General features: G+C 45.0%; 1 protein-coding gene across 1 annotated transcript; it reads left to right on the top strand.

Annotated features, from left to right (window-relative positions):
- Positions 1–228: 228 nt before the first annotated feature.
- On the top strand, positions 229–8,772 carry LOC132581033 (homeobox protein Hox-B1-like). Its single transcript, XM_060252070.1, has 2 exons — positions 229–871; positions 8,359–8,772. The coding sequence occupies exons 1-2, from the start codon at positions 229–231 to the stop codon at positions 8,703–8,705; spliced, it is 990 nt and encodes a 329-aa protein (XP_060108053.1). The 3' UTR covers positions 8,706–8,772.
- Positions 8,773–17,524: the final 8,752 nt, after the last annotated feature.

Genomic DNA, 17,524 nt, shown 5'->3' with positions numbered 1-17,524 from the left:
GACTGAAAGTTACAAATTGCTGCCATTAGCTCATCAGACGGCCCCCTTCTTTCCTCTCCCCCCCACCCCACCCTACTGAACCTTGGCCATTGGCCAAGCGCCCGTCACGTGGCCCTGCCCTCCTTTGCCAGCGTCTCGGGTTTCTGCTGGCTTCTCTCCCTCGCAGCCCCCCCCCCCACTTCTGCCTCTTGGAGAAAGGGGCGGGGGGGGGGAGATGTCCACTTGGACATGGTGAAAGCCAAGGGCCCCGCAGGTGGGGGAGCGGCGGAGCTGGGCGCAGGGGGCAGGCCGGCCAGCCCTGCTGCAGCTAGGATGAGCGAGTTATGGGGCGGCCGCAGGGGCCAGTTGGCAGCAGGGGCCCTGTCGGGAGGGCAGCCCCCTCCGGAGGAGCAGGGCAGGCTGGGCTACTATCAGATGGGGCGGGACCGCCCCGGGGCAGCCGCTCTCCCCCAAGCCCAGCGCCCTCCCCTTCCCCCTCGCCTCTCTCCCCCCACCCCTTCTCCCGCGGCCCGCCGCAGTCCCCCTCTGGGCAGACCCCGAGTGACTTGCCCCGCTTCGGGCTGCTGCAACCCGCACTGCCTCGCCCCCTACCCTCCTCCCACTTATGGGGAGCTAGATTTCCCCGCCGCCGCCTCCTCTTCTTCCGCCTCCTCCTCGGTGCACCCAGCCGGTCTCCCTGGACCTCCTTTCGGGGCTCGGCTGATGGACCTCTCCTACTCGCGCAGCCCCGAGGAAGTCCCGCGACTCCCTCCGCCCGAGCCCTCTCCGCTCGCCCCGCAGGAGAGCAGGCGCCCGCCTCAGGAGGTTTACGGTACGGCGGCGGAAACTTTTGAATGGATGAAAGTTCGGCGGCATCCGCCCCGAAGAACAGGTGAGTGCGGGCAAGAGGCCGCGGAGGCTCTCATTGGAGGAGGTCCCGCCCCGCCCGCCCGCGCGCACGCAGCATTGCCGGAGAGCAGGCCAGGTACCCTCCGTAGGTAATAGAGGGTCATCCATCATTGCTCAGATGGCTGTCTCGTCGGGTAGGTTCTTCTTCCCAGCGACTCCTGTGTGGAATCCTGAGAACCATTTTGCAAACATTCCAAAGAGTAATGCGAGCGTTCTGTATTGGCGCCGGAGGAGCGCTTCTCCGGAGCAGAGCAATTTTAAAATCCGAAGTAAAAGCTGTGTGGTTGATTCCCGCCCCCGCCTCCCCCGATTAATCTGCGGTTATTTTATTTTATTTGTTTATTAAACGTGGTCGGCATTTCTGTCCCCTTCCGATTCACAGTCGGGTTTATCTGCGAATGTTAACTTTTTGCGCCGTGGGTTAGGTCGAATTCGCTCAGGGTGGGCATCGTTTTGAAGCCGTGACCGTGACTTTTCGGGATTAAGTGCTTCTGTTTCTGGTGTGTATTGGCTCACTTTTGAATACCGTCGGGGCTTTTTGTTTGTTTGTTTTTTAATTAAAATGTAAAAGGCTCGCCCATGGCCACGATCCTTGTTGATGTTGCCCTTCTCTCGGGAAGAACTTCCTAGAAGCTTTCCAAGTGCTTTTATTTTGTCCTGCCCTTAAATGAAAACCGGATTTGCCAAACCGGTGGGACAAACCCCCTCATTAAATGAATGCTCGAGGCATTACATACCAAGACGCAGCAGAAACGGGGGAGCTCCTCAGATGCTGATTCGTTTCAAGTCCCAGGGTAACCAATGGGACTTACTTCGAAGTAAACATGTTTCTCCGATCGGGATGGAAACTCTCTTATTTGAGCGCCGTTTACTGAAGCCATAAAAGCGATCTGCTTAAGCAGCGTTCAGACGTTCGAGAGACTGATTCCTTCCCAGTTTGGAACACCCCTTTCGACAGAAACGGTTCAAGATGCCGTTCATAATTGAAAAGCATTTCAGAGGTAGGCGGAAGGGTAGCCTGACGCCAGTTCTAAAACCGCCTGTAGCATGTGAGAATCCTTACGTGGTCATCTAATATAGAGTCAAGTATTTGTCCGCAAAAGCCTGTTCGCGACGAGATAGCAGGGCACGCCAGACTTGGGGCGCGGGGACGCTCTGGGCTTTAGAAAGTTTGGTAAACTTTCAACAACAACAGGTTGGGTCGAACCCGTATCGAAGCTGTCGGTAACCTCTTCTGGGGTTTCCAGTCTTCTTTGGGATGTGGCCACTAAAACTATATGGGGCAGGAAAATCTTTCGCGGTTCTTCGAGAAAAGTTTTGGATTCTCTGGGGGTAGTGATTCTCTTCTCCCCCGCCCCCTTATTCGACCACTTAATCCTTTCTGCAAAGTTTGTTTTTGGGGAGAAGAGAACCTTTTTGTTTTTGTTTTTTTTCGGGAAGGGAGTTTAATATAACAACAAAAACAGTCATACCAATTCGATTAGTTTCATTTCGCCTTCTTGGGTGCGATCTGTCAGAATTCGGACTCTGCTCAATATCTCATTAAACATTTGGAAGAAGAAAGGGTGCGAGATGAAGGAATCATTAACCGAAACAGACAATACGTGGTACGACCCCCCTCGCCAGGCAAAGCCAGGCACGTTGTAGCCCGGCGACTTCAGCCTAGGAGAAACTTTCCCAGCGGTTGGATTCCCTGGGAGGAAGTGGATGCGTCGGGCAGTCTGGAATTCGACTGGGCAGTCTTCTCTCTTTCTCCTGCAGTTAATCCCAGAAATATTTTGGTGGGCGATCTTATTCATGGGGTGCATACGTGAAATCGTGCACATTCCCTTTAGGACAGAACTTCCTACAGTGAAATTTATTGTAGATATTATTTTGTCTGCTTACCTTCTCTTCTGCCGAGAATTAGTGGGCATTTTCCCCACCCACCCCTTTAATCTATATTGCTCCTTTTTTCTTATTCCTCTTCCACTGCCCAAACTGCGGTGAGGATGAATTAAAACAATAATATCTTTGAAAAACAGTAATATCTTTGGGGAAAGTGGTGATTATTTTCCTAATGATCAAGACCTGTTCCAAGATATTGTTTGCACGCGCGCGCACAAACACACACATATGTACGAATGTTAATATAATCTTATATATGTTAATTTATCGAAAACATCTGCTTCTGTTTACCCGCGTTTTGGTTGAGACATAAAAGTGATTATTTACGATCACATGGGACAATTCTTAGGGAAAGTGTCCGGCTGCGGGCCCCGGTCTGAAGTCCTTCCGAGAGTAAAAGTAAAGGGAATCGCAGAAATTGTTGGCATTTTCAGTTCAAAGAAACTTTGCAAAGCATTGGCTTTTTTCCTTTTGGGTGCGGGAGGAGGAGGGCTTTCTCCGGCTGCTGTCATCCTGTCGCCAAGTATGAATTGTCTCTGTTGAAAAAAAGATTTATTCTCTCCGAATATTGACCTTACAGACAGCACCATCGTTGCCAAGTTTAAAATAAATAAATAAAGAGACTTGGTGGCATTTTCGAAATTTCTTGGAGGGGCCCTCGATTCTAGTCCAGGAAAGCTTCTGCCACGGTCAATCTGTTAATCTTTAAAATGCTACAAGATTCCCCCTTTTTGGGGGGAGGGTGCAACACAATAACCCTGCGACCCCTCTGGAATCATTTCCAGTGAAGGCAGACCACCCATCCCCATTTCCAGCCCAAAAGAGCAGTGACTCACTTATATGTATCATACTCATGCGCGGATTTAGAGTTTTTAAAAATCTCAGTCTTTCCTCTTAGGCTTCATTATAACATCCTTCGCTTCCATTGTTCGGTGTTGAAAGTGGGGAGGGGGATCGGCTGCCCCCTTAAACAGGAGATCCTGACTGACCTCTGTATATGGGTGAAGATAGATACGGAAAAAAAAATATCGGCCTCCTTTGGTTGTTTTTGACTCTGAGAAAGGGAGCCATTTCCTGAATGGTGGGTGGAATACAGGGGAGGAAGAAAGTCTTTGGAAACAATAAAAACGTGGCAGGAGAGAGCAGAGGCGAAGGGAAGGCTTTTGCCAAAGGAAAAATATCAAGTCTTACCTTTTTTTTTTTTTGTAATGGCGAAGTAACTTGAACAGGGCGATAGAAAATAGATTTTAAAACCGAGAGATGGTTTTGCTCTTCACCAAAGTATATTGTGTGGAGGGGCCAGAGCAGAAAAGGTTTTGTTTTCATTGCAAGGTGACTTTTTAAGAAACAAACGACTCTCTTGCAACCTCATCCTCCACTTGGCCCCAGTTAGAAAAGCCCCTTGGCCCTTTTCTAAACCACGTTCACCACTCATGGCCAATGGCTGAACTGAAATCTTCAGTCAGTCATATTTATTATAGTCATTAGACCATCCATGTACAGAAGAAAAAATACGAAACAAAAGTTAAAAAGTATGCATTCTTATATACAAGCAGAGAGGAGAGATATGAAATATATCAATTATTCAAGCCCAGTATTCAAACCTGGTTAATATCCACCTTCTGCAGCCTCATAATCAACACACAATACCTGGCAACTTGATAGGTGATTTTAGGGTTTATGTCAGATAGGAGGTAGCCTAGCCTGGCTTGACTTGTGAGGCCAGGGATGATCTCCAGTCCAAAACAGGGAAGACCCCCAACTTCTGCTGAAGGTAGCAAAGCAGCACTCCACTGACACACATAGACATGGTGATGGTGGGATGGGACAGGAAGTAAAGCTGTAGAGGCTGAACGACAGGCTACGCTGGAAGCTTTAGAGGATTCCTTGGGGGCAGGAGGTTAGGGGAAGGGCTGGGCCAACAAAGATGGCAAATACCCCTTGTTAGGACACTGATCCTGGCCTGCAGGAAGAAGCAGAGCAAAAATCACACACTCTCAAGCTCTTTTCCTCGGCTCCATCATGATTTGTGGGGGAGGTTGTAGAAAAAGCCCAGCCGGAACTTATTTGCATATCAGGCCACACACCCCTGGCACCGAGCCAGCCAGAACTACATTTTTTTTAAAAAAGCACTAATTTCCCTCTCCTTAGCAATGCAAGCCCTACCTGGATAGCCTAGGCTAGCCCAATCTGGTAAGAGCTGAGAAGCTAAGCAAGGTGGGCCCTGGCTAGTATTTGGATGGGAGACCTCCAAGGAATGCCAGGGTCCTGATGCAAAGTTAACCTCTAAATGTTTCTTGGCTTGAAAACCCTCTGGGGTTACTGGAAGGCACCTGTGACTTGACGGCACTGTCCAGCACCACAGCAATGCAAAGCTATAGGGTTCCTGGAGGCACCCTCGCTCTGGAGTCCTTAGAGCTAAAGCCAGGCTTTAAGGTGGGGAGACAGAGCATGCTCCCTTGCAGGACACGGGCTCCAGAGTCTGGGGATGCATGACTAAGGTGGTCCAATGCTTATTTGTGGGTGTTGAACTCTTGAAGTGGTGTCACCATTTGGGGCTGGAGAACCAGGAACTGCAAGTAGAGATCTGCGAACCAACTTCAACTTGTTAAAAGTCAGAGGCTGCTAAAATACAAGGTACCCAATGTATGAGGTTCCAGGGCTGCCCCCCCCCAAAAAAGCTCCCTTTGGAGTTCCTAGATCATATCCAAGCATTAGCTAAAAGCAGGGCCAACTCTGGCAAGTATTTGGATGGGAAACTTCCTTGAAATAACAAAGTTGGGAGGGCAGACTCTATTCAGCCACTTCTGAATATCCTCTAGATCTGTGCAGAGGAAGGCAGAGGTCATGGACAATGTTCCCTCTAAGCTCTGTGTGCAAAACTTTTCATCACTCGTTTTGCTGAGTCACTTGGGGGTATCCAATTCAGTGTCCTCAGAAGGCCAGCACCCTAGATGATTTCCTAGTTTACTTAGTGGCAGGGCCATCCCTGGCTAAAAACAATCATTCAATCCTCAGCAGAACCATTGGTTTCTAAGCCCACTGGCCTCAAAGGACTTAAAAGGGTATCATTCTCTCTGTTTAGGATGGCATTGCAAACTGCAAGCGAAGCTGTGGTGATCCCATTCCCCAGAATTCTGACTCCCTTCCCATGTTCCCCCTCCTTTGGCAGCCCTTTCCAGCTCCACATGTTCTTGCAGGAAATTCCATCCATGTTCTGAGCCTGTTCTCATCCTTCTAACATCTCTTCCCCTCCAACCTAGGAAATTCTTTATGAAATACTGGGGAGATGTGAATCCTTGAAGAGTTGTAAATTAAAAGTTGGCAGCAACCAAAAAAGAACAGAACCCCAAAGTATTAGGTGCATAACTAAGATATTGTGAATATCTTTGGGATGTGGAATGGAATGGCATAGCTTGATCTTGTCAGATCTTGAAAATGAAGTAGGTTTGGTACTTGGATGGGAGACCAGCAAGCAGGACAGGATCTACATGTTTTTTGAGGGGGGGGGGGGCAAACTTAAAAAATGATGCTCCCTTATGGGCCATTCTATCTTTTGGTCCCATAGAATACAATGGACTCCATACCCAATTTGGTGCCCCCCTCCATCACCGCCTGAGGCAAGCACCCCCCTCTGCCCCCCCTTAGATCTGGCCCTGCCAGCAAGGAAGGCCCTGCAGAGGAAAGCAATAGCAAGTCACCTCTGCCTAATCTTTGTCTTGAAAATCCTCCAGGGTTGCAATAAGTTGGACGTGACTGAACAGCACTTTACACACATTTTAAAAAATAACTTCATTTAGTTATTTTAGAGATTTAGAATTTTATATTGTATGTTTTTATTGTTGTACATTGCCTAGAGCTAAATGAATGGGGCAATTAATCAAATTGAAATAATAATAATAATACATAATAATAATAAATAAATAATACCTTGCTTTTCTCTGCAAAGAATTCAGAGCAGGGCCTCCCAGATCCTAGTCTGACATACTGACCATTACGCCATTCTGTGATGGCTCATTCACACATGCAAACGCATCAAATAGAACCTGAATACATTAAAACAAAGTTGGAGCCCTGTGGCGCCTTTAAGACCAACAAAGTTTTATTCAAGGTATAACCTTTCATATGCAAGCACACTGCTGTACCTGAAGAAGTATGCTTGCACATGGAAGTGTATACCTTGAATAAAACTTCATTGGTCTTAAAGGAGCCACTGGACTCAAACTTGGTTCTGCTGCTTCAGACCAACACAGTGACCCACTTGAATACATCAACCTAATGACATATGTGTTGTGAAGCAGCCAGCAGACTCCCTAACTATGTTCATTTTCAGGGGAAAGTACAGTTGCCTGGTTAAATCTTGAGTTTTAGGGCTGTTGTGGTATTGTGGAGTCCCTGGGCAGTTTTTGCAAGAAGAAAAGAGACTGTTAAAAATATGTATTGTAAGTTGTCTTCACCACAGCCTTGGGCTACCCCATTGCTTAGGAAGAGGCTGAGCACGGTGTGCATTTATCCAGGTGGACAGCCACGCTGGTCTGAAACAATAGAACAAAGTAGGAGTCCAGTAGCACTTTTAAGACCAGGATGTAAGCTTTCGTATGTATGCATGCACATTTAATCAGACAATGGAATATGGTACAGTGAGCAGAGCTACATATAGCTGGTGGGCAGTGGTTAAGAATGCAAACTGGTGTGCATCATTTACATTTATTTTCCTGATCAGTAGCAAAGGGTCTGTCAGAGAGATTTTTGTTTCTTCCTCCCTTCAACAAGTGCTTTGAAGACCTCCAGTTATGGGCTTAGGCAGAACCAGAGTCTCAGTTAGTAACTGAAATCCTTGAAAGCCTTTTCACTGTGTATTCCTCATCAGACACAGGTGTTCTGAGTGAAAACAAATAGAACATTAAATAATGTCCAGAGTGATTCACAATATGGATGGACCAGCTTGAGGGCGGTGGGGTTTGGAGGTGGAGGAAGGCAATGAAAGAGAAAAGTCAAAACGTAAGAGATGCCCCTGCTGGATGGGACCAGTGGTCCACCTAGTCCAGCATTCTGTTTCACAAAGTGCTCAACCAGATGCTCTGGAAAGCCACCAAACATGGCACTGAAGTCAAGGCCTTTCTTTGATGCTGTTTTTTTAGCACTGGTTGCAAAGTTTTGCTGCCTCTGTATACAGAGATTCCCTTTACCCATCATGGCTTGTAGCCACTGATGGACCTCTCCTCCGTGAATCCGTTCAACCCATTTCTAATAAGAAACATAAGAGAAGCCATGTTGGATCAGGCTGATGGCCCATCCAGTCCAACACTCTGTGTCACACAGTGGCCAAAAAACCCAACTGCTATCAGGAGGTCCACCAGTGGAGCCAGGACACTAGAAGCCCTCCCACTGTGCCCCCCCCACCAAGCACCAAGAATACAGAGCATCACTGCCCCAGATAGAGAGTTCCAACAATATGCTGTGGCTAATAGCCACTGATGGACCTCTGCTCCATATGCTTATCCAAGAAAGCTGTAGGGAAGGGTGCTGCAGCTACAAAATGCACCTTTTGAGTAATGATCCCCTCTCTTTTTTCATCCTTAGTGAAATCTTACAGCACACCAGCCAAGACCATAGCACCCACTTCTCCTAGAACAAACTTTACCACCAAGCAGCTGACAGAGTTGGAGAAGGAATTCCACTTCAACAAATATCTGAGCCGAGCCCAGCGGGTAGAGATCGCCTCTGCTTTGCACCTCAATGAGGCCCAGGTGAAGATTTGGTTCCAAAACCGCAGGATGAAGCAAAAGAAACAAGAGAAGGAAAGACCTTTATGGGGAGCAACAGCTGGTTGCAATGGGCAGGCTTCATCCTCTTCGGACAAATCAAATCAAGTCTCCCCAGCATCCTCCCCCAACAGGAGTAATGAAGGTACCACTCCACCCCTTTGACTGAAAGAGCAGAAAGAGGCATAGGTCAAGCCACTTTGCATTCTCAGAAGAGCCCTCAAATGCTCCTGGCAAGATAGTCATCCCCAGAAGAGACATCTTAAGGGTGAGCTTTCAGAGAAGACATAGACATTTGTTTTGCAAATTAGCTCAAAAAGCAAATGCCACATTGAATTGTCCCTTTACATTTACTAATGTACACATACTCTATTTTTTGGCATGGTGGAGTATGGTGAAATGGCACTGGAGGAATGGAAGAATTCTTTCCTTTGAGTTATATCCATGCACTGCTACACAGGGAACCCATATTAATTGCATTCACTGAAAACTTGCAGGAATGCAAGTTGCATTCTTCCATCACTTGGGTTAATTTCTGTATCCATATTTCAGTTCTCAAAGAATGCCAAACACATGCAATGGAATGTCCATGTCCCCAGGCATATTTGAACTACCTAGCTGTAGAACATTAGGTTTCTTCTATATAGTTCAACAGCATCACAGTCTTCTAGATAAATGGAGTCTTTGTAGGCTATAATTTTGATTTGTTTCTAATAATGGCATTTATAAATTATGAAGCCTGCAAACCTGGGCATGCTCACTTTGGAGTCAGTCATGTTGTACTCAATGAGACTTAACTTCTAAGCAAATATGCGTATGGGTGGCATATTTTGTTTTTTTAAAAATTCTAGCTGCAACGTAATAACATTTTGAGAACATAGGGACTTCTTCAGTGAGCATCTGTTTATGGCACAGTACTAGTTGTGTATCTCTGATATGCGAGGAACTCTTGGGTTTGCACTTTAATGGGGATTGAACCTTTAGGGAACTATGACAGGAGCTTTGCCTCTCTTTGGGATTCATGTTTGCTTTCATAGGACTGACCCAGAAGTGAAAGCCTTTCTGCTTCTTATTGTTATTGCATCAGAATTTCCAACAGTCATTTGGGTAATTCAGAAAATCAGGACATGTATTACTGCATTGAAAGTCCATTAGAATATTTAGCAATGTCTCCACTGTGGTTCCTTGTTCAGACAATGCCATTGATGGTGAACATGGATCTTCAGTTAGATCACAGCAAGATTGCTATCCATCATCTACCTGCCCTTTCATTTACATATAAAAGGGAGAGGAGATGAAATGTTTAGGGTCTGTTGTCAAAGTGAAATAGACATGAGCATTGTGACAAAACCAAAGAAGAGGCTTGGGGTACCTTCGAGACATCTTGTGGTGCAAGCTTTCATGGGCTACAAGAGGCCATGTTTGATGCATGGCATGTGTATAGCCTTTGTAGGAGCAGTTGTTGTCTTAGGGAGTTAGCTGCAGTGGAGTCTTAGAAAACGTACTTGGAGGAATCAACCCTGGCTTCAAGACACCAACAATCAATCTTCTGAGCATGAATTTTGTTTGAAACAGGCTGGGGTTTTATTAGGGTTTGTAGAATCTTTCGGGATCAAGTGCCGTGTTCTACTGGAGAAAGTTTTCCTTCCAGATGTTTCGTTCTCAGCTGCGGAGAACATCCTCAGTGGCGTTGCAGCCAGAGCAGGCGCTCAGACCTTCTTGGCTGCTGTGCATTGATGTTACCAGCCGTGAAAACCTGAAATCTTTGATAAGACTGGGGTTTTGTTTGTTTGTTTGCCATTGTAAGGCATGTGTGCAATGAAAGGCATGGACAGGAAGCTGGAAGGGAAGAGGGAAAGGTTTATACCAGGGGTGGCCAAACTGTGGCTTGGGAGCCACATGTGGCTCTTTCACACATACTGTATGGCTCTCAAAGCCCCCACTGCCTCATTGGCCAGCACAGAGAAAGTATTTGTCTCTTTAAATCCCTTTGCGATGTCAGGGATTAAATCCATGCCAGTCAGCAGCTTGGAGAATGCATTTAAAGTTAAAGTTGCTTTCTTTCCACCCCTCTCTCTCTTCCATCCTGCGGCTCTCAAATATCTGATGTTCATCTCTTGCAGTTCCCAAACATCTGGCATTTATTCTATGTGGCTCTTATGTTAAGTAAGTTTGGTCTCCCCTGGTATATACTCTGAGCAAGGGCACAGTCCAACCTGATGCCTAAAGCATACAGAAATGAAAGGCATCTAGCAACACAATGCTGTTGGTGAGGGGTTTTGTTTGTTTGTTTTTGCACATGAGATCATCACAGCTTTTTTTTAATGTTTCCTTTTAAAAAACCCATTGATTTACTTGAATTGGCAGGGAGGACCATGGGCTGGATCCGCTGAATTTTCCATCAGTGGAATGGAACTTTCCTGCCTCTCTGCTGCTGCTCACTGATCTCCACACAATAATGTTCTTGGGGGACACAAGACCCTCAAGCATGAGTTGAGGGGGGGGGGGCTGCAGTGGCAAAAAGTAATTGGTAGAAAATTGCCATTTCAATCTGCATCCAAACTGATGCCATTGTCAGTTTCAAATAAAGCCACTAGAATACCATATCTGCACAAAGTGATTTCATCTTTCATAAACAGAATTACATCTTTCTCAGCCCACTGACTTCAGTAGAATTCAGAGGGTATAACTCTGCCCAGGGTTGCACTGCTACAAAGGAACCCAGCAAGGAACAGTAACATGATTATGAAGTGACCTTTTATTCCCACCCAGAGTGCAGAGTGTAGATCACAGCTCCTTAGGTATTGTAGCCTTTGCCATCAAGGACTGGACAGCTCCTCACAGATAAAGATGGGTGGAATTCTATCAGGAGTTCCTTTGCATATTAGGCCACACCCCCTGATGCAGCCAATCCTCCAAGAGCTTACAAGGCTCTTTTTTGTAAGCTCTTGTAGGATGGGCTACATCAGGGGTGTGTGGCCTAATATGCAAAGGAGCTCCTGCTAGAATTCCACCTCTGGTAAAGAGATTCTCAGGGAGCATTGAAATGGTGCTGCCTTAGCAGGTAAGCAAACAAACATCTGATGCTGCTCCAATCAGGAGTGGATAATGAGGAATAGCAAGCAAAGAATGTAAAGGAACCAAAGACACTTTTAATAATGCAAATGGATGTTGCATGCCTGTCAGATTACCAAAAGATAATCACCAGTGAAATACAAAAGATATGAGATTAGGGTTCAAGAATCTAAAGAACTCTCACAAGTGCTCAGTTAGGCAGTCAGTTGGTTACTTGACCCGTTGTCAGGAAATCTTCATCAAGTGCCAATTGGATGCTAATTCATACGCAGTTTAAAAGGACAAGAACAGTCCTGCCTTGCTGGTGAAACCCAGTCATTATTTGCACATTGTTGTATGCATTGACTTTGGCTCACAGGGAGTTGCCCCAGTCTTATTACCTGATATCCTCTTACCTGTAGATGCCAGAGGTTGAATCCTGGACCTCGAGTTACATCTTCTTCATTGGTCTATGTAGGCACAGAATGAATCCCAATGTTCATGCCTACTATCTAGAAAACAAAAGGGTTGTTCATGGTCAATTATGGGAACAGAAAGCTCTGTGTTCACATAGGTTAATAGATCTTAAAAAAACTGTTACAAAATATCTACCTCAAATGTCCCTGGACTATCAGAAGAATTATACGGGTTTATGTATTTATTATATGTGTGTGCGTGTTCTGTTTGATTTATATAAACAAAAGGTTGGGAAAATATGGATGCCGTTGAGCAAATTAAAATCACACTTTAACTGGTAGTCTCTTCTATTATTTATTTTACATCAACTTGTCTCTCACCCAGGGATTTTACCAGGCTTGATATGCTCAGCTTCATAAAATAGAACTGTATCATGAGGCCATTAGAAACCAGACCATTACAATAAAGGCTGCAGAATGGGAACCCATTGAGTGACGCTACTGTTTGACCACCTAGGAACATATGAGAAGCCATGCTGGATCAGGCCAATGGCCCATGCAGTTTAACACTCTGTGTCATACAGTAGCCAAAACCCAGGTGCCACCAGTAGGTCTACCAGTGGCACCAGGCTCCCCCAAACACCAAGAATACAGAGCATCACAGTCCCTGACACTGTCCCTGTTCCATCTATATCTTGGGACTAAAAACCACTGATGGACCTCTGTTCAATCTCCTCTTGAAATTGTCTATGCTTGTAGCTGCCACCACTTCCTGCAGCAGTGAAGTTCACATGTTAATTACTCTTTGGGTGAAGTTGCAGCTTAGGTATTTCAATATATTAAGGAAATGACTTGTAGTAATTTCAAGAATGTTGGCATCTTGTTGGCCTCAGTGAATGAGGAGAGAATTAAAGATAATACTTCATTTATTTATTATTTATTACTTTGAATTACTATCCTGCCCTCTCCACAAGCAGACTCAGGGTGCCTAAAATCAGTTCAGACATTTAAATTGAAGTTTAAAACCAATAAAATACAATTACAATTAAAAACATTCCATGGTGCTGTACAACTTAAATATGGTGGGCTCTTTCTTTCCTGATAGTGATGCCACCTTATATACAGTCCAGTCCTTGGTCTACCAAGATCAATATTGCTTAAACAGACTGGCAGAAGCACATCTGGGTCTCAAGGTCTTTTCAATCACCTCCTACTTAAACCTTTTAGTTGGAAATGATGAGGATTAAACCTGATATTTTCTGTGTTCCCAGCAAAAGCTCTACCATTTAGCCATGGCCCTTTTATTGCTCTTATCAGCAGCAAGATGTAGCTTCATTTTTTAAAAAATCAAGGATCCAAGAAAAACATAAAATATCAGAAATGAAAAGTAGCTATGAAGGTATGATATTAAACTGTCCAAACTTTTGAAAGCCCTGTTCAACATCATTGCCCCTTTTTTTGAGCTTTCACCCAGATGCTGCCAAAATATTTCTACGTTTTTGTGTGTAACGATAAAGACTAGATACATTCTGGCTTTTAGAAATGAAAGCTAAAGCTTCACATTCTCCAGTATACATGCTCTCACCCTTCTACAGAAGCACAGAATGTATTCCACTCTGGTATGTATCAAATCTGCATACATTCACATCACAAACCTGTTCTTACTGTATGAAAAACATGGATCTGTCATACAGTAGCTGATGCTTCCCTGTTTCCATATTGTGTGTTTATAAAATAAAAGCGGGTTGTGATTATTTCTATTTTATGTATCTTACTTCCCACAATGGGTTTTTTCAGGGGGCTGGACCTTGCTGCAGAGAGGGGGGGAGATCAAATAAGAGATAACTATCCATTTTCAGCCATGGATATTCTTGCATAGAATAAATTATTCACATAGAAATATTTCAAGGGGCAGTGATCATATGATGCTATCTAAACAGCCAGATAAGAGCAACTTTTGATTGTTCATTCTACGTGTTCAGTTGGAAGTTGTGTTTTACTGGCCATCCTGTTCACAAGGCTGTTCAGGCAATTTAAAGACCAGAGTATCTTTAAATCCTTTCCGGAGTATCATGATAATTATTTTCAGTTCTTGATTATCCAAGCCAATGAATGTTGTCCAGCAATTTCAGAGCAAGGTATGTTCATTACGGGATCTCCAAAACTGCAACTGTAGACAAAAAGTACCAAGCATAACATTTAGCTATAATTTCTGCAAAACAATTTTTATCTTATCTGAGACTTTATCTAACATTGTCAGATTTAAAAAAAAACCACCCTGCAGGGATGCACTTATAAATTGTCTTCAGAATCGTAAGATATGCATTCATAGTCGAGATCTTACAGGTTACATGCATTACAGGCTGTTATGTAATGACATAATACCAGAAGATGTTAACAAGAATACCTTTTTATATAGCAGTTTTCAACATGCTTCCTATGGATTATTTTAGAAGAAGAAGATATTGGATTTATATCCCACCCTCCACTCTGAATCTCAGAGTGGCTCACAATCTCCTTAATCTTCCTCCCCCACAACAGACACCCTCTGCAGTGGGTGGGGCTGAGGGGACTCTCACAGCAGCTGCCCTTTTAAGGACAACCTCTGCCAGAGCTATGGCTGACCCAAGGTCATTCCAGCAGGTGCAAGTGGAGGAGTGGGTTCTCCCAGATAAGAGTCCACACACTTAACCACTACACCAAACTGATGCTCTTAGCAATCCTTATAAAAACCTTTCAAACTATATCTATACGATTCTTCCCATATCACAGATGGGAAGCAGAAGATGGTACAGTTAGACTTTGCTAGCAGTGAATTTGTGGCTATAGTGATATCTGAAGTAACAACTTCCCAGCTCAGTTTGGTGTAGTGGTTAAGTGTGCCGACTCTTATCTGGGAGAACCGGGTTTGATTCCCCACTCCTCCACTTGCACCTGCTAGCATGGCCTTGGGTCAGCCATAGCCCTGGCAGAGGTTGTCCTTGAAAGGGCAGCTGCTGTGAGAGCCCTCTCCAGCCCCACCCACCTCACAGGGTGTCTGTTGTGGGGGAGGAAGGTAAAGGAGATTGTGAGCTGCTCTGAGACTCTTCGGAGTGGAGGGCGGGATATAAATCCAATATCTTCTTCTTCTTCTTCTCACTTCCTTAGCTAATGCTTCATATCAGCAGTTGAACAACTTTACTATGTGTACATGGGCACGCATATTAGTCTGTATCCTATTAGTCCACTGAAGAAAGTTGTGAAGATTTCTTCCAGCCGAAGGGGCCTTCCAGTAATTTAAGTGAGATGTAATGGTTAGCAGGCCTTTTTTTTTTTTTAGAAAAAGCCCAGCAGAAGCTCCCCTGTGCATTTAAAGATGCCTCCCCATGCCTTCCCCAGCATACCAGCCCGAGCCCTGGCCAGCCCAGGCAGAGCTCTGCTCCTGTGCACTCCTACTCCAAAAAAGCCCTGGTGATTAGTAGAGTGCTGGATTATGGTCAGGGAGGATAAGGTTCAAATCTTCACTCTGTCATGGAAACTCACTTATTGACCTCAGCTCAGTATATGCTTAGCCTGTCCAGCTATGGTTGTTATGAAGATAAAATGGAGGAAAGGAGAACAATACAAACTGCTTTGAGTCTCCTCCCCATTGGGATGAAGGTGGGGCTGGCTTAGCATAATGGATGAAGTGTTGGACTAGGATCCTGGGTCTGAATCTCCACTTCTACCATAATTTCATAGGGTGGCCGTACTCGTGTCTGGCAAAGGGAGCTTTGACTCTCAAAAGCTTACATCCTGAAACTCTTCTTGGTCTCTAAGGTGCTACTGGACTTGGGTCTAACTGTAACACTACTATAATGGAAGCTCACTGGGTTACCTTGGGGCTGTCATGGGCGTCTTGCTGAGAGAAAGTGGAGTTAGGAAGAATGGTGTTCTGCTTTGAGACCCAACTGGGGAGAAAAACGGCATAAATAGCAAAGTTAAGAGTCCAGCTGCACCTTTAAGATCAAAAAAGTTTTATTCAAGGTATAAGCTTTCATGTGCATGCACACTTCCTCAGATGCAATGAAGTAGAAGTTATCAGTCCACACATATTGGTGAGCAGCAAATTAGCATACAACAGAATAAAGATATTTAATAGATGCAAGGATCAAAAAGGAATAACAAGCTTAGGTTACCGATTGTTTGGGTTTAATTTTGGAGGAAAGCAGAACGAAGAAAATACGTCAAAACTGGAGACTGATGAGCAGACTACGGTTGCCGAGACCAATTAAAGATATATCTGGGGACATGGGAGTGGAGCCAGGGGACATTGAGGGTGGAGCCAGGATCAAGCATAATTGAACTCCAAAGGAAATTTTGGCCATCGCATTCAAATGGGCTGCACAGCAAATGCCTTCCCTCCATTGGAAATAATGAAGGATAGGGGTACCTTTTGGGGGGGCTCATGGAATTGGACCAAGTGATCCAATCTTTTTGAAACTTGAAAGGTGTTTTGAAGAGAGACACTGAATGCTATGCTGAAAATTTGGTGCTTCTACCTCAAAATATAGCCCCACCAGAGCTTCAGATACCTCCAGATTGATTTTCCATTATACCCTATGGGAATCGCTCTCTATAGGGAATAATGGAGTGCCCAGCAGACATTTCCCTCCCCACCCTGCTTTCTGATGCCCCTGAAGCGGGGGGAGGACCTCCAAACCGGGGGATCCCTGCCTCCACCTGGGGATTGGCAACCCTAGAGCAGACATATCCTTAGCTGGAATGCTGAGAATAATTAACTGAGCCCCTGACATTATAAATAAATGCAAATGCTGTGCATAAATGTAATAACATAAATAAATATTAAGTGGTTCTTCCTTCAAAGGAAGGCTGCTTTGGTTAGAACACTGTGGCTTTCACAAAGGATTCCCCTTAGCTGCTGGATGAAGATTGAAGGCCAAACAGCAGCCACCTGTATGACCCAGTGGTGAGTGCTAATTTGGTCCTGCTTCCGTTCAAGCTGTTTTCAAGCAAGCGTTCAGGGGGTGTAACAGACTGCAACAATCAGCAATCTGCACCTAAATATTGTTCAAATCCACAGAACCCCTGGAACACTGGCCTCACCTCACTATCCCTACCCCAGCTTCCTTATAAAAATCCCAACTGCCTTACAGAAAATCCATACAGGCCCACTCTTCCTTTCACCTCTGACCTTTTGACCTCCGTCTTGCCTCAGGGCAGCGGTGACCTGGTCACTGCCTAACCCTGAGTCAATAAGTCTGCCTTCATTAGCATAAAACATGAATCTAGTGGCAGCTTGACAAATTATAACTTCAAGCTAAAGATCTGCCAACTGGGCTAACTCCTGTAACGACTATTTATCACTGGAAATGGTAAATCATAGGAATTCAGATGACTTAATTATTCAGATATAAAAAGAGCAAATGAGAAAGAGAGAGGACGGGAGGGAGAATCCCCATTATTATTTTTTTGAGGGGGAGAAGGAAGAATTAAAACCTCACCACAAAGCTATGGAATGATCTTTGGGTGGAT

The sequence above is a fragment of the Heteronotia binoei genome, chromosome 13, assembly GCF_032191835.1.
Source record: "Heteronotia binoei isolate CCM8104 ecotype False Entrance Well chromosome 13, APGP_CSIRO_Hbin_v1, whole genome shotgun sequence".
Lineage (NCBI taxonomy): Eukaryota > Metazoa > Chordata > Lepidosauria > Squamata > Gekkonidae > Heteronotia > Heteronotia binoei.
Note: the sequence above shows the minus strand (reverse complement) of the source record. Positions and strands in the feature narration are given on the sequence as shown.